At 43.9% G+C, this 25,565-nt stretch overlaps 2 protein-coding genes across 6 annotated transcripts in view; one reads left to right on the top strand and one right to left on the bottom strand.

Moving 5' to 3' along the window:
* Dido1 (death inducer-obliterator 1) overlaps positions 1-18,310 on the bottom strand; it is a 54,414-nt gene extending 36,104 nt beyond the window's left edge. For 2 of the 5 annotated variants that reach the window (XM_021647399.2, XM_021647437.2), the window contains exon 1: positions 9,732-9,866. The gene's annotated coding sequence lies outside the window, so the exon portion shown is untranslated. Of the gene's footprint in view, positions 1-9,487; positions 9,625-9,731; positions 9,867-17,871; positions 18,141-18,180 lie in introns of those variants that run through there. The other 3 variants (XM_021647409.2, XM_021647428.2, XM_021647418.2) reach the window with 3 other exon arrangements.
* Positions 18,311-18,423: 113 nt separating this feature from the next.
* Positions 18,424-25,237, top strand: Gid8 (GID complex subunit 8 homolog). The gene is made up of 5 exons (XM_021645602.2): positions 18,424-18,625; positions 21,176-21,305; positions 22,469-22,665; positions 23,309-23,506; positions 24,320-25,237. The coding sequence occupies exons 2-5, from the start codon at positions 21,188-21,190 to the stop codon at positions 24,491-24,493; spliced, it is 687 nt and encodes a 228-aa protein (XP_021501277.1). The 5' UTR covers positions 18,424-18,625; positions 21,176-21,187; the 3' UTR covers positions 24,494-25,237.
* The last annotated feature ends 328 nt before the right edge of the window (positions 25,238-25,565 follow it).

Below are 25,565 nucleotides of genomic sequence, written 5' to 3'. Positions count from 1 at the left end.
ATTCTGCCAATGCAAAAACTAATAAAAACTCAGTGTGTGGAATAAAAATATTCTGTACTGAGACAAAATACAAACAAAATGAAATATATTCATAAAGTGTAAGTAAAAAATAGTGTTGGGGCCTGGCACCATAGCAACAGGCATGTGAAGGGAGAATAGGAGAAAGGCCTGTTCAAGGCCAACCTGGGCTATATATATATAAGACCATTTTAACTAAGTAAGGTGTGGGCTGTAGTAGAGCAGCAAACACTTAATACTTGCCTTGCATGCACAAGATCCTGGGTAATAAGCCCAACACCACTAAAGATTAAATTTAAAAATGGTGTTACATTTCTAACCCAAATTAGTATGTAATTCTACATACCATACAGGGTAGCTCATACAAAAAGTGATCATGAAATTATAATCATGTAATATTAACAATTTTTCTCCAAAGGAAGACAAAGTGGCCATTTCTGACTGTACTGAAGTCACAATTAACTTTCTACATTTCTAAACATATCTTTCTACATGATCTCTGTCAGTCTCTGGATAGGGTCTGATTCTAGTCCGAGTTGTCCTAGAGCTCATGGCAATCTTACTCCTCCTGAATGTTAGAACTAAAGGTGTGAGCCACTGCACTAAACACTATAAAGGGCATTTTTACACTCCCCAATTAAAATTCACTATTTCCTATTAACTACAAGTATAGATTATACAATGAAATCTCAGCATTAAAAGTCAGCTTGAGGAATGACTCAGTGAGTAGGGGTACTTGCTTTGTAAGCACGAGGATTCAAGTTCAAATCCCTAGCACCCACATAAAAGCTCAGTATGGCTGTACGCACTATACAGGTAATACCAACATTAGAAAGTGCTCAGACAGGGAGATCCTGAGCACTCGATAGCCATAAACAGTTTACCTACAATGCCACGCTTTGAGTTCAGTGAGAGAGCCTGTCTCAAGGAGGTAATGTAGAAAGCAATTATAGAGGAAGATACAGAATATCAAGCACAAGGGCACACACATTCACATAACATACAAGTGCAACACACACAGCTTAAAGCCAGTTGTGATGGCACACACTTATAATTAAGAATGACATCAGAAACAGTACATGATTGACCAGCATTCTTGGGTAGTAAGTTTCAAAGGTTTTGGTCCAGGAAAAATACACTCTGAAGACTCCAAAGGTCTTTTGTTTATGTGGAATGTATTGATTGCTATTTCTGAACAGACATGTACTAAAAGTCCACTAGACTTAATATTAGTTTTTGTTATTCCAAAAATCGTAAGTATTAAGAATGGTAGTATTTTTTCTTTTTGGAGGTCTCTGGCTCAGGAGAAGCCAGCAGCATTTCCAAACATGCCTCTGCCTTGTATGATTTTTAGTGAACAGTAGGAAGAAAGTTCCTGGCATACAGAAGCATATAATTATTATTTTTTTAAGGTTTATTTATTTATATACACAGTGTTCTTGCCTTCAGGTACTCCGGCTCGACAGAAGGGGGCACAAGATATCACTATAGATGGTTATGAGCCACCACGTGGTTGCTGGGAATTGAACTCAGGACCTCTAGAAGAACAGCCAGTGTTTTTAACCTCTGAGCCATCTCTCCAGCCCAAGGCATGTCATTCTTTTTACATAACTGTGGAGCAGTAGTCTCAGAAGTCAGCATCATCAGTGTGGACTATAAAGTACAATCAGGGTCTCTCAACTCTCCTGCATTAACCCCTGTGCTGCCTACTACTATGTGAGACTTTTACCCGTTTCTGTCTTCTAATCCTAACCCTGAGTCACTAAGCTCACAGAATTCAGGTAGTAAGACAAGAAAAGCATCTGTACAACTTGGATGGCTTCACAGATATGTGATTACTGGAAAGCTATCAAGCTCAAGATATAGATACAAATCTCCAATGTCCTAATTTTCTCTTGAAAGTGTAAATTTTATGTATACCAAGAAATCCTCAGCTGCTTTTCTTGAGACTCACGCCATTTATATTGGAGAGCACACCTGCCAAACAGCCGAAGTGCCTGTTCGTTCAAAAGAAGTACCAACTCCTCACAGGAAAGTGACCCAGGTATGCACTGGAGAGTTAAGCCCAATACAAACAGCATGTACGTCTTGTTCAAGGATATTAACAAATTTTAAACTACACTTATTCTTTCTGTGTATGTGCATGCATGTGTCTGCTATAGCATGGGTTTGCAGAGGTCAGCGGACAATTAGCAATAGTCCTTGATCTCCATTCATCCTATAGGTTAGAGGGACTAAACTCAGGCTATCAGGTTTGGTAGCAAATATCCTTACTCACCCGAGCCACTTTCCCTGGCTCCAAGACATTTAAGGGAAATGTGTATTTTATAAGCTCAGCCCACAATGGGAGCACAAGGTCCCTTATATATGGGTGCAAAATGAGCTGTCAGGAAAACTCATCATATTGGTCTATTATTTCAGAAAGTGTTGACTTCTCAGTTCAAAGGAGGCTTCAGGGACCCCACAGAAGTCTATTGAGTACATTTAAAGAACTTCAGCTCTGTGGCATTTCTATTAAGGTGACACTGGACAGTGCATGACAGACAGTAGTAGCATCTATGGTTCACCATCTTTCATCCTAGGCACTTCATAACAACCTCCCAATTCCCTTCCTTTCCTGACTCAGCAAAAACATTATTACCAATACAAAGGAGAAATTGAGTAAAACCTACTCTCCCAAAATGTTAAAATGTCACTTTTTTTGATTTGTTTTGGTTTTCGAGACAGGGTTTCTCTGTGCAGCCTTGGCTGTCAAGGACTTGCTTTGTAGACCAGGCTGCCCTTGAACTCACAAAGATCGGTCTCCCTCTGCCTCCCCAAGTGCTGGGATTACAGGCATGTGCCATCACACCCGGCACTAAATTATCACTTTTAAAAAACAGGAGAGGTGGCCAGGTGTAGAGGCGGTAGTACACTCCTGTGATACCAGCCCTCAGGGATTCAGAGGCAGGTAGATCTCTGTGAGTTCGAGGCCAGCCTGGTCTACAAAGCCAGTCCAGGATACCCAAGGCTACACAGAAAAACCCTGTCTTGGAAACAAACAAGCAAAAAAACACCAGTAGTAGTGCTGGATGATGGTGGCACACACCTTTAATGTCAGCATTCCAGAGGCAGAGGCAGTTGCAGGCAGATCTCTGTGAGTTTGAGGCCAGTCTGGACTATAAAGTGAGCTTCAGAGCTGTTACAGAGAAACCCTCTCTCAAAAAACCAGTAATGGTACATGACCTATCTTTTAACAACTCAATCTGAAGATTCAAAACTGTCACCATTCTAACTGCTGTCCACTTGAAGATATTTACAGCCACAAGCTGTAATTAACAATGCAGTTAATGTCTTAGCTTTCAGTATGAGCTACTTCGAAACTTGACAGATGGCCATGATGAAACTCCTACACTCTACTACAGCCAACTTCAGGAAACCAGTTATGACTCTTAATACCCAAGTGCACATGCACATTTTGCTCTACTGAATCACTATGTTTTTAAACTTCAGTTTTCTCTGAAATGCTATTCAAAACATTGATTTTTATACAGCCTCTCATGCAATCTAGACTGACCTTCAGCTCCTTATGTAGCAAAGGATGACCTTAACTTCAAATACACCTGCTTCTACCTCCTCAGTGTTGGGATGCTGAAATGACATGCATGCTTTATTTGACTTATGCAATGCTGGGGGATGAGACCCTGACCTGAGAACTCTACCGAATACCAGCAAAAGTTACATCCTACAGTGCCCCCAAATTTAATTTTAAAGCAATTTTAACTTGTTAGAAACTATGACCAGTACAGTAATAAATATTATTTGACTCTGACTCAGAATTTGCTACTTCTCACAGGTTAGGCCAATTTATCATTACTTATGCTTTCTATTATTAAACATCTATCTTGGTAATCTGTTAAGTAAGAGACTTAAAAGATGATAACACTCATGAAAAAGAAAAAAATTATCTAAAAAAAGGATTTTTTTATTACTCAGTTTGATTCCCATAAAGTGAATTAAAAATTAAAATGTTCCTAGAAAATGTGGCCTTTTCAGAAATCAGAAAACTTCCTTTCCTCTTGCCTTTGTCTATCACACATGCTGATGCTCGGGCCCATGAAGGAAAATTAAAAACCCAAATTCTCATTTCTCAGTGATAAACCACTATTAGCTAAATCACAATGTTATTAAATTATTCTGATTAGGTGAAAGGAAATTATTTTTTAAAAAGTCAATCTTGTTGATTTAAATTTCACAGTTATTACTTTATAAACACACAGAGACAAACAGCAAACAACACTTGCCAATAGAAAAACCACTTTGAGGACTGACGTCTCCAAGTATCTCTGAATCCCTTCCAGTTTCTAGTTTAAAAGTATAGGCTTTTAAGTTTGGTGGCAATTCAGGAAGGACATTTCAACTCTTCTAGTAGTGGCCAGTAACTAGAAACTCGGTGAGGCTAGCACTGCCTTGTCTGGGGCAGAACACTAAGTCTCTTACAGCAGCTACAGAGGCGGGGTTCTCCTCCTGTCTCTTTCACATTCCCAGAGACAGTGGAGCTCTGTATAGGTAACTGCTGTTCTCAAGGTCACCAGCACATTGATCACTTTGCATGTTTTTTTTTTTTCTTATCTGGAAACCTGGTATCCACACTGTGTTCCTATGCTAACTACCCAACAATGTGTGCACATGTACACGACGTTTAGTGTTTCCAAGACAATCATACAAGTAAAGAACATGGAATCCCTGGTACCTGGAGCTCATATTTACTTCCACAGCCCCAGATAAAGGTTGGTTTTAACATCTAAGTCCCACTGTCTACAATGAAAGCATATTATATCCTATGGTAATGCAAAGGGCTGGTCAAACACAATCCTGGTGCCTCTTCCCATGCAGACACCTCCAGCTGATTGTGGTGCTGTCCGAAGCATCGTGGCAATGGCAGCTCCTAACTCATCTCTTGGAGGAGCATGAACTGAATGAAACAGCATCTTCAAGGTCACAAGAAAATCATTTGTTTCATCATACTTTCTCCCAAAGGCAAGAAACTGGCTGAACCAATAAAAAAAGTTCAAAGATACAGTCTAACAGTATAAAGGTGATCTGTTTTTCTAAGTGTTTAGAGTCAACTATTCTTTCAACTCATTATAACAATAAAAAACATTCCACTTTGGGGGTGGGAGGGATCGAGACCGGGTTTCTCTGTCCTGAAACTCACATAGACCCACCCACCTCTGCCTCCTGAGTGCTGGGACTAAAGGCATATACCACCACGCCTGCGCAGTTAGAGCACTCTTAAAAACCAAACCAGGGGGTGCCTGTCTTTGATTCCAGCACTCACGAGGCAGAGGCAGGTTAGCCTGGTCTATAGCGTGATTAACAGGACAGCCAGAGAGCCATATAGCAAGACCCTACTGCAAAACAAAACAAAAAGAAAAGGAGCACTTTTAATTGTTATGAACAGTAAATGGTAAAAAATGTATAATTGGGTTACCAGATCAAAGCTATTTGCACAGCAGTAAGGTATAATATGCCCTCTTTATTGTCAGTGAAAAATCACACTTTTCAGAAGCTAAATGATAGTGATGTGCCACAAAGTAGAAACAGATAAAAGGAACCAGTCATTGTGAGATAAACAGATTTACAAAAGCATAAATGTTATTTTTCTTATGAAGTTTCTTAGAAAGTAGTTCCCACAAAATATTTATTTTAACATAAGGGCAGAATGAGTTTAGCTAAAAGTTTTAGAATGAATAAAAAGTTTAAATTTCTCAGTTGTAAAATAATCAGTATCAACAAAAGCTCTTTAGTGTCACCAGGAATTGTTTAGTATAAAGACCCTGGAGTTTGGTTGAGAACAACTGGTATGGAACTGAGCATTGAGTTTCCATACTTGCTATCTCTCTTTATAAAACACCCTTTCTGGGGGCTGAAGAGATGGCTCAGTGGTTAGGAGCACTGAATGGTCTTCCAGGAGCCGAGTTCAAATCCCAGCACCGACATGGCAGCTCACAACTGTCTGCAACTCCAAGATCTGACACTCTTACATAAACATGCATGCAGGCAAAACGCCAGTGAACATATAATAAAGGTAAATAACTTAAAAACAACAACAACAAAAAACCAAAAACACCCTTTCTATCTAGCCAGGATTCATAAGGGCAGTAACCCAATTGATTCCACCTCCTTCCCGCCTCACTCAGGTTCAATCATTACTCTGAGGAGGCTGTAAGGCTTCCTACCTAAGTTCAGGGCAAAGCCCAAAAGGCTTGGGAAACTCAAGTTAGCTGTATTTCAGCTGGAATTTTCCTTTCCTTCTGAGATTAGTAGCGGACAAGGACAAGGGGGCTTTTCCTTTGGTTTTATTGGTGGTGGGGTCAGGAGTAAAATAACAAAGCCCACCACTGATAAAGGAGTTCTAGCAGGGTTTTCTGTATTACCTTTTGTAACTCAGCTGAACTCCATTCTCAAGCCAATTAGAGTAGCAACACCCAGTACTTCTTTATTAACACAGGTAAAAACGGGTAATAAGAAGGCTATGTCAAAACCAAACACATGCTTTTCTTAAATTACAAATTTTCTTAAATTAAACAAATTCTGACAGTCCTTGACTATCAGGCTCTGTGTATACAGGCTCCCAATTCCTGCTCCTGTCCCAATAACCAACATTTTCTATCCCCAACAGTCAGAGCAAGGATTCCCTTGTAAGACATTTAGGAGTTAGGATTAGTCCAATGAGAGTTGGGTAGAGACTCAGGAAGAACCAACCAAGTGTGAAAAAGAACCTTCAAGCCTTTAGTCCCGGCTCAAGTTGTGGCCTTTGTAAAGGGCTGTAATCTCCGTTCTGAAGTGGGGTCAACACAGACCTCAGTTTCCTAAAATTTTTTTCTGAAGTCCTACCAGGTTAAGTACCAAATCAGTATCCCACTTGACAACTGAGTAACAAATGGTCAATGTCACCCACCAAAATGACAAGTGTCTTAGAGGGTTTGGGGGCATATTGAACTAACAGCATCAAAGTAGGCTATCATCAGACCTGATCTCATACAGAAGGAGACTTAGCAGTCTAACATACCAGAGTGCACACAGCCGTGTTGTCATAAAAGGTAATTAATTTGGTTTTTTGATTTGTTTTTTGAGACAGGATTTCTCTGTGTAGCCTGTCTTTGCCTCTCCTGGACTTTGTAGACCATGCTGGCCTCGCACTCACAGAGATCTTCCTGCCTCTGCCACCCTAAGTGCTGGGATTATAGGCATGCATCCAGCTACTAATTTGAAGATATGAAAGTACTACTTAAGTGTGAGTTCCACAATACTGGAAAGAGCACTGAAAAATAGCTACACGGCGCCATACCTGAGTTTCTAAACACACAAATAAGTATAGCACAAGCTACTTGTAGTGTTTTCACTTCGTTTTTCTGTACTGTTTGCTGTATAGATACATTTCTTTAAAAATTTTTTATGAGGCTGGAGAGATGGATGGGTGGTTTGATAAGCAGCACCCACATGGCAGTTCACAACCATCTATAACTCCATTTCTAGGGGACTCAGACTCTTCTGACATCTGAGGGTACCAGGCACAAATGTGCTGCACAAACTTACATTCAGGCAAAACACCCATACGTATAAAGTAAATTATTTTGAAAATTATTTTTATTGTTTTAAATTTTTGGTATGTACACATGAGTGCTGGGCTGGTATCTGTGGAGGCCAGAGATGTCAGGTCCCTAGAGCTGCAGTTATATGGTACTGTGGGCTGCCTGACATGGATGCTGAGAACTCAGGTCCTCTGGAAAAGTAGTATATACTCTTAACACCTAAGCCATCTTCTCTGGCTCATTCTAAAGTATTAACTCTTGATTCAAGCACAATGAAGCCACCTTCATTTTGGAAAAACCTGACTTATCTTTTCATAATATATTACATATCACTTCAGTTTCTATCAACACATGAAAAACATAACCCCAGAACTTAACCTTGACACACCCAAAGTATGTATCTTACAAACTGTGCAGAAGACAACCAATACCTAAATATAAATTGTATGGACACAAATATAGAATTATTCTTTTTTAAAAACTTATCTGCCACCTGTGTGCAGGTGCCCACAGATGCCAGAAGAGGGCATAGGATTTTCTGGAGCCAGAGTTAGAAGTGTTTGTGAGCCTTCCAGGTGACATAGATGCTTAGGAACCAAGCTCTGGTCCTCTAGAAGAGAAAAAGGAGCTTCCCAACAACGAAGCCATCTCTCCAGCCTCCTTTTTATTCTTAAAAAGTATGTACAACTGACTACTGATCTTCCCTTATCAACTTCTCAAAATGACTGCTCAGAAAAAGAACTAAAGCCTGGTCAACATGGTCCGTCTCACAGGCGAGTCTGTACTCTCACAACAAACGAGCACAACTCAGACTTTGGGCTTTGACCTCCTCTTTCCAAAGAGCACAGTATCACTGGCTATTAATCATATAACCTTTGCAACTGAATCAACACACATCATTTCACACAACTTTAGAGACTCCTGAGTTTTTATAAAGGGTCCTATTAAGGAACCAATCATCTAAGATTCAAAAGAGACTCCACTTAGGAACAATTTCTTAGCTGGGACTTGAGCATGACAAACAGATCCTATGACATGGGTCACTGTTCAGGAACAGCAACATGAAACAGAATTGAATCTTTGCTCTTCCAGAGCCAACAGAAGCCACCTGGTATTGTAGCATAGGTGTATAACATGGTAAAACATGCTGTGCTCACAAAAGTGTAAAGCCTGGCACAGCACCCATATGCAGAAGAAGGATCTTTACTTGAGCTGCTCAGCACTGGCTGGGGATTAAGACTCTTTAGCCTATTAAGGCAGTACCTACCAGAGATCCAGAGAGTTTTACTGATAACAGAAAACTCCTGCGAACAACCATTCCCCAAAACATCCCACCTTGCCTTCAAGACCTACCTGGGCTCTCCTCAGTCCCCTAGCACATGTTCTCAGCAAGCTATTGTGATGCTATATGTGCACTGAGTGCCAGGAGGAAAGTGCTGGTCATGGGTGCTGGCAGGGGTAATCAATTACACAACCGTTTTTTTGTGTGCTGTTTCTCATCTGTACACAACTGAGTTTGTCTGACAGAATAATCAAGTGTAACAAGGAGTATCCTATGGAAAACGAAACATACACAGCATTCCAAATCAAAACCAGGGCCTCTTACCGAAGAGTCACTGTTTATACACACCTGGCCACCAACACTGGCAAGAAGCAATGAGAACCGGGGCAACGCCCAGGCTCTACACCGGGCTGGGGCTGGTTCTTACCCGAAGACCCCCACGAAATATTTGCTCGTACACCCGCGAATTCGTGCCCAGGCCCAGTCACATCCTACTACAAGTGCCAAGACCTGCGGTCGCGTCGCGGGCGCCTCGGCCCCCAACTCCGATTCGCACTCAACGGCTCCACAGCCTCCCATACCCGGACCAGACTGGACCACAAAAACCAACCAGTGATTCGGCAGAAACCAGACGCAGACCGGCCGCCCGCCCGCCTGGCCTCGCGCTCTTCTCCGCGACCCCTCTGTCCTGGGCCGGAAAGGGCCCCACGGGACGCGACGCCATTTTCTCAGCGCGATTGCGCCGCTCGCTGGAATTGGGCTGCGGGCATGGCGCCGCTCCGCCTTGTCCTGATTCCAAGCGCCGTCAGAGTCCACACGGCTCCCGCCCTCCTTCGCTGCACAGAGCCACTTACCGCGGCCTCCGGGATCCCGCAGCCATTTCCAGAGCGGCCACGGATCTAGAGCGGAAGCCAGCGAGACTACCAGCCTAGAGCGGCGGGCCGCGCGGTAAGCGGAAGGTATAGACCGGCCACCGAGATGCGGCGAGGCTAGAGCGGCTAAGCCGCCCCTGCCAGCACGCATGCGCCGCCCGAGTTTTCCCCCAGAGCGTCCGCCTGGTCCGTGTCCTAGACACGCTTGACAGATTCCTGCGTCCTGAATCAAGGGGCTAAGCTGAGAGCCAATGCCTCCAAGATGGTCCTCGGGCTATTCTGGCCAGCATTTCAAAAGCTTCAGAAACCTTTGCGTCTGCGGGAACCGGTGCTTCGGGGTGAACCTGTGTGCGATTCCGGTGGGAAGGGGCCAGAAAGAAAAGACCCCAAAGCCCTTCCGCAGTCTGCGCAGCGCTCTGGGCCTCTGGCCGGGTGTTGGCGTCCGCCCAGCAGGGTTTCCCTGGGACTTGACCTTGCTTCACTTCTTCCTAGAAACACCCCTGCCCCGTGCCCTTCCAAAATACCGACCAGGAGCCAGAGCCTGGGCATACGTGCCTGAGCGGGCCGGACCCGGACCCACCACCACCACCACCACCTGTGCTAGGTACAGTGGCATTCCTTCACTTTGCCCAAATACTTCCGGAACCCGGAGAGAATTTGCTACTCCCTAGCAGCAAGGTGAACACTAGCCGCTTGCCCTGAAAGCAGTTACTAGCGCTCAGCTTTGTCCGACACAGCCAGCTTCTTCTAATTTAGAGTCTTCTGGCTTCTAACTTCAGCCTCCTCGGAAAACAAAGATGTAACCCCGACTAGTAAAGTCCCATCCACACTGTAGAGGCCTCTAATGCTCCATCCAGAACACCAGGGGGCTTGAGTAGGTTTGCTTTCTCTCTAACACTTCCCAGTGTTACATGCCAGCCCCTGGGGCTCCCAATGGAGTGGAAGGCTGCTTCTGTTTCCCTTGGTGAGATCCTTCAATGCCACCTTTCTAACTCTTGTCAAGGAGGGGCATACCCTAATTCCTCAACTCTGCCCTTGAGTTAAGTTCCCAGCATCCACAAGGAGCCAACACAAGGATCCAGTGCCCTCTTCTGGCCTCCTCCTGCAACAGGAACGTGGGACACCCACTGCATGTGACACTCATACACATTACATAGAAATTTAAAAATCTAAAAAACAAAAACCAACATTTAATTTCTACTTCATTTTATTATGTGCACTTCTGGGACTGAACCCGGAGCCATGCTAAGCATGAGTAATCTGGTACCCCCAACAGCTAACTTTAGATACAATATCTTTACTTGCACTCCACTAACAATCCTATAACAATCAAATCACCAGCTGCTTTGCACAAAGCAGAATAAAGCCCCAGTCTTTCGTTCCTCTTTTAAGAAAACAGCAGGTTCCAATTTGCAGCAGATCTTTATCTGGCAGTGCTTCATAGATACACAGCTGAAAACCATTACCAGCAGCCATCACAATACAGACAGAGTACAGGGTATTAGCAGAACAGAAAAGGGCCAAGAAAACAATTCATGAACTTTGTAGCCAGGTATGGTGACATCTGTATTACTAGCACTGAGAAGGCTGAGGCAGGAAGATACTTCCAGGCCAGATTTGCCTGCACAGTGAAACACTCTTAAAAAACACAAAGACCAGTCAGAAAAGTCAGGGAAACACTGAGACTCTGGTCAAAGAACGGGTAGGAGCGAAACAACAAAAAGAATCATTCGAACAAATGAGAGAAATAGAGAAAAACTACTGTGTCCACAGGACATAATCTGTGCAAATCTGCCTATAGAAGGTGGGAGGTCAGACAAGTCTTTTTTTCAGGGTTATTTAATGTGTAGACATGTTCTGCCTGCACATATGCATGTGCACCATGTGTATGCCTAGGGACCCATTAAGTCAGAAGAGATCCCCTAGAACTGGAATGTTAGGGGTGACTGTGAGCCAACATGTAGGTACTGGAAACTGAACCTGGGTCCCCTGCAAGATCAACAAGTCCCCCTAACCAGTGTAATACCTCTACAAGCCCATGTCAGTATTTACAGGAACAAGGGAAAGTGACACATAAACTCCTTCTATCAGAAAAATAAAAAAATTAAGGGGTAAATGTGAAAGCAGTTTGTTTTATAGATCTCTTCTACAAATGCCAAGAACTCCGGAATGCAAACGTTTCTATTTTTTTGTTTTGAGAGTAAAAGAAAGAACCTAAAAAACAACATTGTTCTGGCCACACCTGGTTGTGGCCGCCTTTTGAGCAGCTGCCTGGTATCTGCAGGTTCAAGGACAGTTTGGTCTACACACTGAGTGAGACCCTGCCTGTCTCAAGGGGGGAAAGTTATTCAGCAAAACATAGCTTGCATCCTGGTATCTAAACATTTGCCTAATGGGAGTGTTTTGTATTTTATCCTCAGACTGCCTTTCCCTCTATATTTATTTACTCAATTCAATGTTGAGGATTTAATCCACTCTGCTAGGCAAGTTCTCTACTGCTGAGCTACCACTTCAACCCCGATAGTGTTCCTTTAATTTTTATTGTGTATGTGTACATCTACACCACCAGGATAGGTGTGGTGGAGACTTCTTTCCTTCCACCTTTACATGGGTTCCCAGATGATCTAGTACACAGATCATTGTTATAGCATTGTGCAGCCAGCATACTTTTTACCTGTTGAGCTGTCTCACCCACCAATTCTTTCAGCCCATATACTTTCAATTCATCTCTCTAGAGAACTGCTAGTTTTCCCCAACCCCAACTCCAGACAGGGTTTTTCTGTGTAGCTCTGACTGTCCTGGAACTTGCTTTGTACACCACATACACTTCAAACTCAAATTCACCTGCCTCTGTGTCCCAAGTGCTGGGATCAAAGACCTATACCACCACAGCCAGGCTCGAGAATTTCCACAATGAAACAACTTGAAATTCCTGCCTTGGCTTGCAGAACAATAGTACCTTTGACCATATGGTAGCCTCTCCTACCTCAGGGCCAAACTTTATGGCTCCTCTCGCCCAGGTCCACCTCTTGCACACCAGAATCTTAGCTAGTTAATGAATCCACCAGGTTGATATCTCTGTCAACTTGGCAACTGTCCCAGACTGTAGCCAACGTGACTATATCTGGCCACTTCTACTCTTCTACATCTTCAGTGCTATTGCACACAGGTCTTCATTGCTCTGCCCAACTATCCTGTCTGTTCCACATATACTGTGGAACCCAACTCTTACACAATGTGGATCCACTCTTTCACTTGGTCCTCAGAATCTTCCCTGGTATACCTCAAACCCAAATGCATTTCAAAGCCTAACATACAAACATTGACTCTCAGAAATGGGAAAGTAGCTCAGCAGTAAGAGCATTTGATGCTCAAGTAGAGGCACCCAAGTTCAGATCCCTAGCACTTACATAAAGAGCCAAACACAAGCATGTGCACTTCAGCATTGTGTGGGTGGCGGTGAGGGGACAGGCAGAATTGTTGGAGCTTGCTGGCTACCAGCCTAGCTTAAAGTTTAGTGAGAGACTTTGTCTTGAAGAAGTAAGGTACAGTGAGAGCACAAGCCATCTCCTCTGGCCTTTATGCACTTCCTGGGTGTGTACCCACCCACAAAGAAAAAACAAACATGAGCTATTGACTTCAAACCTTCCACCCTTTGCTAGTATTCATCCTAGGGAAAGGTCTCTATTCACTCATTTATTCCCTAATCTAGTCAAGAAATTCATATACAGTACCTAAAATGTACTGGACACTTTTATTAACTGGAGATGCACAATACACAAGAACTTTACTTTTCTGTGTGCCCCTTCATCCATGTGTGTATATGTACATGAAGTTGTATGTGTACTCAGGCAACTAGAGGCCAGAGGTCAGTGTTGGGTCAGGTGTCTTTCTCAATCTTTTATCTGAGATTGACCCCTCATCGACTATGATTAGGTGGGCTTGCCAGGAAGCCCCAGAGATACTCACATCTGCTCCAGAACTGGGGTTTAGGCAGAAGCCAGTGTCAGTCTTTAAATAGAAATCAACATCAGGTGCCTGTGTTTGTGTAGTGAGCATGTCCTGACTGAGCCATCTCCCCAGCACAATGAACCTTGTTTCTGGGGGAACCATGGTCATTGGCAGCATGGGGTAGGGTGTTGAGGGTCAAGGAAAAATAGTTTAGAACTTTTTCTTTGAGACAAGGTCTCTCTACAGAACCCTGGATATCCTGAAAATCATTATGTGGATTGGGTTGGCCCTATTTCCTCCATCCCAGGGCAGAGATTGAAGGCATGCACGACCACACGTATGTGTATGACTATTCTGCCTGTATCTGTATGTATATGTACCAAATGCACACTCATGGTGCTCATGAAGGCCAAAAGAGGAAGCTCAACCGCCCAAAACTGGAGTGACAGGCAGTAACTGCCACATGGACACTGAGAACTGAACTAGGGTCCTCTTTAAGAGCAGTAAGTGCTCTTAACTGCTGAGCCACCTCTCTAGCTCCAAAACTCCATTTCTCAAACTCTGAGTTGCAGTCCTATATGGGGTTGCATAACTGAAATGGAGGGAAGGTCATGACAATGTTGGCAATAGTTATAGTTTGTAAGCATGTAACAAATCAAAATCAAACATATAATGAATCTGAGGTGTTTCTAACAGGGCTTACCTGTGCTACACTGATCAACTGCTGTCTTGGATCTTTTTAAAGATTTGTTTTTATTATTTTAAAATTGTGTATACGTCAGAAGTGGGCATTAGATCCCTTGGAACTGGAGTTACAAGTGGTTATGAACCAACAGCTGTGGGGGCTAGAGACCAAACCCCTCAACAAGCGCTGAGCTATTTCTCTGGGTCCTGCAGTCTTGGTTCGGAATGTAAAACATGCTCACTTTATATGCCATGAAACACCTACAAAGGCACCTTGCTCATATTTAAGACTACTGCGTGTTATGAACTGCAGTGTTTTTACTGGACAAAGCTTATGCTCTTAAAGAAACATAACGGAATTTTAAAAACTCCCTACACTCATTCTTCAGCATGTGTCAGATTAGTAACCTCTGGAGGGTTTAGGATTTTAAAAATTGCTGTTGGAATTACTGGCTTGAGTTGTGCTAGTAAATAAATACATCAGGACAGGGATGTGGTTAATGGGTAGATTGCTGGCCTAGTATGCACCACACTCTGTTCAGCCCCCAGTAGCACATACACGGGCACAGAGGCCTAAGGTAGAAGCAGGAGATTACAGAGCCCTTGCCACTCTCGCCTACCTACACATAAGTTTAAAGCAGCACACACCAGAGGAGACCTTGTCTTTCAAAGATAAGACTCAGAGGTTCTTTCAGAAATAGAGTTTGGTTCTTAGCTTTCATAGGAGAGTGAGGGACTCACAATCCTTATAACCTCTGTTCCAGGGATTCTGACAGCCTCTTTTGACCTACAGGCTCACATGTTCAGGCATTTGCATACACAAAAATAAATCCTGGGAAAGCATTCAGACTTTTACTTTTTGGCACATGTCTCTATGTAGCCCTAACTAAGCTGGAACTATGTAAATGTTGTTTTGCTTTGTATTTTTGGTTTTTCTGGACAGCATTTCTCTGTGTAGCCTTGGCTGTCCTGGAACAGGATACTCACTATACCACTCACTATATAGACCAGGCTGGCCTCGAACTCACAGAGATCTGCCTGCCTCTGCTTCCCTGAGTGCTGGGACCACAGGCATCACAGGCGTGCACCACCAAGCCTAGCTCCAGAACTATGTAGCTCTGGTTGTCCCTGACTGAGATCAAAGTTCTGTGCCACCTCACCTAGCCAAGTTTCTTTCATTTAATAAAGATTTTCCAGGCGTGGTGATACGTGCCTTTAACCCAGCACTCAAGAGGGGCAGGAGATTTTAAAGGCCAGTCTGGTCTACATAGTCAGTTCCTGGATAGCCAAAGGTACATAGTGAGACCTTGTCTCAGAACAAAAAAAAACAAACAAATGAAAAACCAAAAATAAAGATTTGTTTTTATACGTCTGCAAGTGCCCAGAGGCCAGAGATAACAGATCTACAGAAACTAGAGTTGTAGGTGCTGCTGAAAACTTAAAATTTTGTTCTCTTCTAGAGCACCAAGTGCTCTATTTCTCCAGCCCCCAAGGCCAATGGTTGATTTAAAAATAAACATGCATATCCATTTCACTAGAATGCAAATTTGTTTTAGTTTTTAAAGGTAAACTATATGAGAAGGCCATTTTAAATTTATGTATCAGTTTATATTTGATTTGTATTTCTATTTTATACATCTATATACCCAGAGTAGCACCAAAATAAAAACAAAATAAAACAAAACAAAAAAAGCCCCAAAACACACACACACACACCCCACCTAGACATAAAGGGGTTGTGGGTGGAAAGTTTAAGAATCCCTAGTTTACAATGTCATGCTGGGCTGCACTTTTTTTTTTTTCTTTTTCTTTAAAGGCTGGGTCTCTCTACATAGCCCTGACTGTCCTGGACCTCACTATGTAAGCTGTCCTTGAACTCAGAGATTTACCCGCCTGCCTCTAGGTGTGCCACCATACCCAGCTTGGGGAACACACCTTTAATCACAGCACTCTGGGAAGAGGCAGGCATAGCTCCAGAACAGCGAGGGCCACACAGAGAAACCTTATCTAGAAAATTCAAAATTAGGGAGGGAATGAAGGAGGGGGCTACAGCTGGGATACAAAGTAAATAAACTGTAGTTAATATAAAAAATAAAAATTTAATTAAAAAAAAGAAAATTAAAAATTTAAAAAAAAAAATCACCTGAGCAAAAGGGAGAGTCAGAACTTATTGGTGTTTAGGGAAGACTTCCCAGGGAAGCCCAAGCAGTTGAGGGAAGCATTTTTCATAGCACAGCTCAAAGAGAAGCACAGAAGTCAGGATGACTGGAGCAGGAAGGGCAGACTTTTAGCTGGGCTTATAATAGGTAATCAACTGTCAATGAACGCCTTACATAAAAGTAAAGGTGTAGGAGAAACAGTAAGGTGAGGGAACATACATGACCTTAGGAAAGACACTGTAACAGAGAACACTGTGGAAACAGCAAAGATGATAAGCTCAAAGTGAAGTGGCTGCGGAACCCTAAACACGAGTCAGTTTGTAGAAAGGACTATGAAGAGGGAAGAGGAGCCTTAGGCACTGGCCAACTTCGGGCAAGACTGGGAATCCATTACTCACAGAGGCACTGAAATTATGAGTTTATCATTCTCTCTCCTTAACACACCTAAATCCCAGCACTCAGGAAGGCAGAGGCAGGAGGATCTCTGTGAGTTCAAGGCCAGCCTGGTCTACAAAGCGAGTCTAGAACAGCCAAGGCCACACAGAGAAACCCTGTCTCAAAAAACAAAACAAGCAAACAAACTAACAAACAAAGATACTGGCTTCTTCCCTTGTACACTTTTGAGTTGATATCCAACTTTCCAATTTTACACAGGGTTAAGCAAGCCCTACAAAGTTTGTCACTACCTACTGTAGGACTTGTACGTCAACAGTTTTTTGGTCAGAACTTTGGAGTTGCAGATTTAGCGCATGTAATAAATGGAAAATGTCTAGTGTGGTCATAGTGTCCAACATATCTGCTAAATTGGTCTTCCTTTCAGTAAATCAATAATAAGTTTCTTTCCTTAGACTCGGTTCATTTTAACGCAAGCACACAGAATTACCTCAAGAAAAACTCCCCAACATTCCTTCCAGAAGCGTTCCAGAATTTCTTTACATTACAATGACTAAATTTGCACTCTCCTCCGGTAGACAATAAACACATAAACATGCAAATACCCATTTACGAACTCCAGCTAGAAGGTTTTCTACGGCCTCCAACTACCCCCTCATGGCAAACTCTTAAAATCCACCCCACGGCAAGGAGTAAGCACGATTCCCAGGGTCATTGGGATCCCTCCTCCCGCGGCAGAGATTCCCTCCGCCGGCGTCCGGAACAGGGTCCCCACCGTACACAGCTAAGAGTAGAGACACTCCGTGAACGCCCAGAAGTAGTGAGTTGCCCCCGCCCGTGAGCGCTTTGGAAGGATGGCCCCACTCTGCTTCCACGATCGCACTAGAAGCAGGGAGTCACTTCGGTGCATGAAAGCCCCACCACTAGGGAGTCACCTTCGCGAGTGCCCAGAAACCAGGCGTTCCTGCCCCGGGAACAGAAGCTTATGCAGTCCGCTCTCGAACGCGGCCACGACGATCGCTCTGGGCAGGGCAGTTCTGACGCCGATCTGGCCTCGATTATAACGTCCGCGGGGTAAATCCTAGGAGCTCGCTCACGTCCGTAGGCCCTGAAGACTAAGCCTGTCGGACTACAGGTACTCCTTATCTCGCGCTCTCCCGTGTTCACACACACCTATCCCCCGCCCCCAGCTTCACACACACACACACATAGAAAAAAACCCAAAACAAGAAAAGAGCTAAGACCTTCGCTTCGAACTCAGTCTACACGTCTCCATCCCCGCGCTAGCACTCTAGACGCGGACGCACCCGCAGTAGCCATCTTGCGCAGACGCGACATTTGCCTTTTGACTCTCGCGCCAACCCGTAGAGCTAGGGCACCGCCGAAGAGTTGTGCGCAAGGACGGAAATTGAGAACCCAGCTTCCGGTGACCGCCCGCCCAGCACATTCGCGAGAGGATTCCATTGGTTGCCGGTTCGCATCTCGAGATCTTGCGATCTCGCGAGAGGTGTCTAAGGGGCAGACGCCGGTGTATCTACCTCTGCTTCGCGCCCCGCCCCCGCCTCTGCCGCGGCCTCCGCCTCCGCCTCCTCCTCTATCTCTCGCGGTCGCTGCCGCCCCTCCCCGGTCCCGGGAGCGGCCGCGGAGCCGCCGCCCAGACCCTGTCGCGCGGGAGGCGGGATCCGCACGGTAAGATGGCCGCAGCGGGCTCTGGCGGCCGTGCCGATCGTCTCCGCGGGGCTCTGGGGTGGGCCGCGGCGCAGAGGTCAGAGGTCGGGGGCTTGTGCCCACCAGACTGCCCTGCCTAGGGTATCCGAAGCCTGCAAGGAGAGCCAGTATCAGGGCTGTTGGTCCTGCCGTTCACGGCGCGGTCCCGGAGTGGGAGGTCTGGAAACCGCGCTCTCGGTCGTGGTGCTGCCGGGACCGGAATAGTTTACTGCAAATGTTCGCTTGTCTCTGTGATGAAAGCCGCAGTAAAGCGGAGACTGGAAGGTGAAGACGCAGCTGCTGCGTTGAAAGTCATCCTCGGGGCTTAGGATACTTCCCATCGACTGTAGTCGCTGGATTCTGGGACCACTGAGTCATACAGAAACACTAGCACTGAGACTCAGTCTGCAGCCTTGCTTGAGAACCATTCCGGGCGCCGAGTGGAAATCGAGAGGAAGGGACCTTTTGGGGGGACAATTTTCCAGACTCATCTTTAGCTTACCCGTGTATTCTAAATAAACATTTAATCAGGGTAAATTCTGCTGTTATCCTGTGACTGTGGCGAGGCATCAGCCCTGTTTAGTTTCACTTCCCGCCTGCCCCCTACCTTTCAGGCTGCTGGGACCACCAAGTCCGCCAGAACTAGAAGTCCTGGCATGCCCCAAATTCTAAGCCCCTCTACATTCCCTGCCCACATTCTCTGTAAGTGGATTTGGAACTTTAATATGTTACTTTAAAAAAAAACAAAAACAAAAAAAAAAAAAAAAACTTGGTTAAATAACTTTCCACCAGTGTGTAGAGTATGTGTATTTTCCAAATTACTGTTTCCAGAGTTGTCCCAGAACCTGTAATCCAGAGGCCTACCACACCCCTCCAACTGCCAGAGTCCTCTGCACCCATACTTGCCCTGCTCCTCCAACCTGTTTTACTTGCAGCTCTCCCGTATTGTTGTCCCATATCTGACACTTGTAACTTCTAGTCTCTGCTTGCTTATGGTTCTTCCTTTTCTCTTGTCCCTTCATACTCAGTCCAGCAACAGCTGCCATTGATTTGGAGGTCAAAGCTCGATTTTGAGAGTCTGTTCTCTTCTCCTGCCCTCTGTGACAGCACTAGGACATCTCTGTGCTGGACTGCTTAGCTCTCCCCATCAATATGCATTCCATCCGTAGGCCAGAAACCAGAGTTATCTTTCAATTTTATGATTTATTAAAACAAATTAGCTTGTCCCTTGAAGTGTGCAAAGTTAATATCTGTGAGGTAAATGTTACTGACAAAGTATGAAAACGGTCCAGCTAATGCTCTTAAGAGCTACCCTGTCTGCCCTCTGTGGCTCTGCCATTCTGCCTTCCTCTCACATGAAACAATCACTGTCTGATTCCATGTCTTTGCTTAAACAGTACACAATATTTAGTGCTAAAGATGTGCCATGTAGTTTGTTTCATGTTTGATTTTGCAAAACTCATGTCACAAGCCAGGTGCCATTGTGCACCCTTGTAATCCCTCCACTCAGGGAGGCAGAGGCAGGTGGATCTCTGAATTAGAGGCCAGTTTGGTCTACAAAACAAGTCTGGGACAGTGAGGGCTACACAGAGAAATCCTGTCTTCAAAACAAAACAAAGAACCCTCATGTCACACCTGGACTTCCCCCCCCCATTCAGTGTTGTTTAAAAATAATGTACAACCATATTCCTTCCAAAGTCTAAGTACTCTAAATGTTAAAAGGTTTTGTTTATTTATTTATTTTTAATTAATCTTACCATGTAACTGGCTGGTCCAGAATTCCATCTGTAGACCAGGCTTAGGCTGGCTGTGAACTCAGAGAGATCCATTTGCCTCTGCCTCACAAGTGCCGCAACTAAGATCATGGCCACCACACCCAGCCAAAGCAGTTTTTTTTTTTAACCTATTTGTTGACAAAACTTGGTAACAACTTTTACTTTCCTTTACACTTAGTGTGAATATACATGTTGTTCACTGAATAAAGGATGCAAAATTCTACCATGCAGCAGTCTCTAGGGAGGCTGTCATACAAAAAGCAGACCAGAACTTGTGCTGTTTTATCTGTGTGCACGCTGCAGCATTTTATTGAGAACACATCTACCCAAGGGTTTGGATAGATGTGGCATCTTTGTATCAAAGCTCCTTTATTCAGGCTCTTGTTGAATGAATGGGGTTTGGATGTGGTATCTTTGTATCAAAGCTCTTTTATTCGGGTTCTTGTTGAATGAATGTTTACACTTTTGCCATCTTGAAGAATGGAAATCTGACAAATTCCTTCAAAGGGTGGGAACTTCGTCTGACACAGTCTGATGTCTTGGTCTCTTCATTCTAGGACTTTTGACGCTTTGTTTCATAAACCATACTTCCCACCCTTGACCTTCTTGATATTACCCAGACAGGGGTTTTTTTGCTTATCTTTTGGAAGATTGAAAGTATCCTACTCTTCCACTTATTACATTGCCATGTTTGTTTTTTTTTTTAATTATTACAGTGGATGTAGAATTCTTCCCCAATTGTATCTTTCTTCTGTAGAAATAAATCATAATGAGTTATGCAGAAAAACCTGATGAAATAACCAAAGATGAATGGATGGAAAAGCTCAATAACTTACATGTTCAACGAGCAGACATGAACCGCCTCATCATGAACTACCTAGTCACAGGTAAAGACTGGCTGTGGGTACCACCATTTGACCATAGTTCTCCCTTTCTAAATAAGGAATCCTCTACCCCTGAAGCATAATGATAAGGCTGGGTTGTACTAAGAAATCATAAAAACACAATGGTAACTTGATATTTGTAAATCAAATTGACAGGTTAAAGATGACCTTCTCTAGCCCAAAGTAGTATGAGTCCGAACAGTTGAGAAGCTGGGGCAAGATTCTGAGTTTAAGGCCTACCTTGGCTGTAATGTGAAACCTTTTCTCAACTTCCCCACCCACTAAAATTTATTTTTTCATAGCAAACAATGGTTCCAGGTCACTGAGACTTAAAGCAACATTCTTTTTTGGCTTTTGACAGTTTTACAGTTAAGCCTTCGTGATTATTAAGAGTACTCTGACTCAGATTCTAAATTGTAGGCCAGCCTGGACTATACACATCAAGACTATACACTGTCTCAAAACTTGGGAAAAAAAAGTTTTAGAGTACATTTAAAGTCCAAAAAATTATATCTTCTGGCCAGTTTTGAAAAACATTCTGGACTGTTTCTAGGTGTGCCCAACTCAAAACAGGGAAGGAAAGGAAAATGGGTGGATATATGCAGAAAAATATGTACTTGATGCTCCTTTTGGAGGGAGGAAGGTCACTGCCAACTAGGATGAAAGAATCAAGCTATCCTTCTGCCTAGTTTTCAAAAGGCACACAGTGAAAAGTCTTCCATTAATCTTTATCCTTCTGCACATCTCTGGTTAATTTCTGCTAAAATTTCTTAGGAAGTGGATACAGACATCTTGGCCTGTAGTTTCACTAGGCTTCCGTGGGTGAAGCAGCACTGAGCACAGCATCCCTGTAAAGATCCAGCAAGGTGTCTGCCTCATCTGGAGTTGGCTCTGTTGCTATGGCATCCTGACCTATAATACCTTCCTTAACCATGTCACAGCACACAATGGGCTAGTAGTCTGTAGATCTTCAGGTTGCTAGGCTAGGTTTTTTGGATAGCTGCAAAGGAATGAAAGTGTTGTTAATCACAAAAATAGTAAAAACCAAGTCCCTAAGAAAGTATAATTTATATGTAGGGTCATTTAATAGTGGTTGGGCTCTCTGGATGTTCAGAGCCTTAATTCCTGGTTATCTTTCCTAGCAGTGATGATAGTTTTCTTTTCAGAGGGCTTTAAGGAAGCAGCAGAGAAATTTCGAATGGAGTCTGGGATCGAACCAAGTGTGGACCTAGAAACACTTGATGAGCGAATCAAGATTCGGGAGATGATTCTGAAGGGTCAAATCCAGGAGGCCATTGCCTTAATCAACAGCCTCCACCCAGAGCTCCTGGACACAAACCGGTATCTTTATTTCCATCTTCAGGTGAGTTTTATCAGTCTGATTTTGGTAGTTGGTAGATTAGGCATGTTTGTAATGGCTCAGAAAGAAGTTAGCCATTGTACGTTAATAACACATTGCTTAGTTTTGGGGAGGAGACAGGTTTTGAGGTAAGTGCTGCTTTATGTATTATAGAAACTAGTTACTTTTTAAAGGGGGGTGTGTGAGAGGGAGAGCGGGGGGGCCACATAGCGTGTGTATGGAAGCAAGAAGACTATCCTTGGGAGTCCACTCTGTACCTTTACATGGGCGCTGGGGATCAAACTGAGACCAGCATACTTGGCACAACAGACACTATCACTGCAGCAATCTCTCCAACCTCTGCTTTTAAAATGAAAATGCACTAACTTGGAGATGCTAGAAAACTATTTCTTTTAAGATGTCTTTCTTATTTTCTTTTTGTGGTGGTGGGGTGGAACCCAGGTTCTTCCCTGAATGCTAAACAAGTGCTTTAACACTGAGTTACACCTTCAACCCATAAGGTATAGTTTTAACTAGAGCCAAGTGCTTATTGCTATTCATCTAAGTGTGTGCCAGCCAAGCTTGGCCGTCTTTGCTGTTGACTACACTGGGTGTTACCTACCTGGGTGTGTGCTAGCTAAACTTGTCTGTCTTTGTTATTGACCAGCAACAGCACTTGATTGAGCTTATCCGTCAGCGTGAGACAGAAGCAGCACTGGAGTTTGCCCAGACGCAACTGGCAGAGCAGGGTGAGGAAAGCAGAGAGTGCCTCACAGAAATGGAGCGTACATTGGCCCTGCTGGCCTTCGACAGCCCTGAGGAGTCACCTTTTGGAGACCTCCTCCACATGATGCAGAGACAAAAGGTAAAGGGTCAGTAAGGGAAGAGCCCTGCCAATGGACCCTCAGAGGACTTGTGGAAAGATGGTGCATGTGCTGTACTTGTCATGGGGTGAAACACATGGTCCTGGGCTAGGGTTCTCCAGTAGGATACTGGCAGCTCCTCTTATCTGTACCCTTTTATCTTGTGCAACCAGGAGCAGCTAGTTATGACTGCTAGTATCCAAAACCCTTTGCCAATATTTTTTTCTCTTAACTTTCCTCCTCTCTATTTAGAAACAGGTATTTTCAACTTAAAATCAATACAGTCTCCTGGAACTTTTTCCTGTTCTGTTTATGTGCTGCAAGCATGATTGCTCATTGCTTCCCACGTACTGTGTCCTGCTTTCTCCATGTGCAGATCCCTCCTCCTAAGGCTTTGTCCTCCATACCATATTGGAAAGGCTGCCTATCCTTGAAAGGTCTTCTTGAGATATCTCTTTAAGGTGTACCTGCAGGGAGCTCATATAGACATTGTGCTGCTCTTCTCTCTTAAGTCCTCACAACACTTTGTTTAGAAAGGGTCAGGATGCTTAGCTGAACAAAGTGTAGGAGCCCCTTCAGGAGAGGACCATTCAGTACTTTGAAATGGCTTTTATAGTTGCATGTTTAATTTGTTTTTAAGGGAGTAACAAGCCTCTTGGGTGTGGACAGTATCCAGATGGGCTGGTCTATAGTTTAGTGATAGTGTTTGCCTAACATGCTTTGTTCTATCTGTAGCACTGAAAAAAAGATATCTTAAGCATATTGTCAGACTTGTTGTAGTGTGGCCTTCTCTATTGGATGTGTTTCTTTTCCAGGTGTGGAGTGAAGTTAACCAGGCTGTTCTGGATTATGAAAATCGAGAGTCCACACCCAAGCTGGCAAAATTACTGAAACTGCTACTTTGGGCTCAGAATGAGCTAGACCAGAAGAAAGTAAAATATCCCAAAATGACAGACCTCAGCAAAGGTGTGATTGAGGAGCCCAAATAGAGCCTGTGCACGTACCCAGCACTGTCAACCAGCGCAGGACTCATTCTCCTCCAGCTGTGACTGGCAGATTGTCACCACAGTAGTGAACCTTTTCCCCCTGACTTTTCTTTGGCCCCCATTGTTTAAAAAGGAAAAATGGCCTTTTTAAACACTGGCAAACCCATGATGGAAGACACCACCTCTGCCATGCCCTGTATCCTGAGGGCTGCACACACTGCGGCTGACTATTCCATTGCTCCTGGTGTCACTGGCTCTAGAAGACCTGGTTTGCCGCTGTGTGCTACAGTGCTAGGGAGTGTCATTTCAGCTGCAGGCCTCACACTCACAGAATATGAAAAGCACTGACATTCTTTTGCTATCTTTTAGCTTGCAGGCAGGCAGTGTTTTATTTTCTTAGGTCTTACCAGGCCTTCTTCAAGTTTTTCCTTACCCCTTTCCTTCTTTTCTTTCTTTTTTTTCTCTCTTTATTCCTTCATAGGAAAGAATATATAAATTTGTAAATCTTAATTCAAAGATAACTTGTGTGTGGGTATTAAGTTTGATTTGGTTTGTTGCCTTTTGGTTTGGGCTGTATGGCTTTTGGGAGGGGATATGTGGGTGTGAGAGACGAGGCTGTGCTTTTTAAAATTTTTTTTAATGTATTTTTTGGTGCTGTATGTGAGAGAGACTCATTCATAGTGGATCAATGAATTATCTCTTGTAGGCAACTTTGTTGAAAATAAAGATTTCTCTTTACTTCGAGAATGACCACAGTGGCTTCTAAGAAGTTCTCATCTCACACAGCCTTTGTTTTGGGTGTTCTTTCCCTCTTGACACAGGGACAGCACCTTTACTCATGGCCTAAGGACTAATTCCCAAGTGTCTAGGGAATGCCCTGCATGACAGCAAGGCAACATGGTTGGTGGGTGTAGCTGGGTGGTGCCAGACTTCACAGGACTAGGTGTTCATGCTAGCTACTTTGAACTTGAGCTTTGCAAAGTAGTTTCTCTTCTCTTGATTCATGCCCTGCTTCTCACCAGCTGCTTGTTACCTGCTCAGTGGAAGGCAGGAAGGACATTTGCATGTGTAGGTC

Source organism: Meriones unguiculatus, chromosome 4, assembly GCF_030254825.1.
Source record: "Meriones unguiculatus strain TT.TT164.6M chromosome 4, Bangor_MerUng_6.1, whole genome shotgun sequence".
NCBI classification, from domain to species: Eukaryota; Metazoa; Chordata; class Mammalia; order Rodentia; family Muridae; genus Meriones; species Meriones unguiculatus.
Note: the sequence above shows the minus strand (reverse complement) of the source record. Positions and strands in the feature narration are given on the sequence as shown.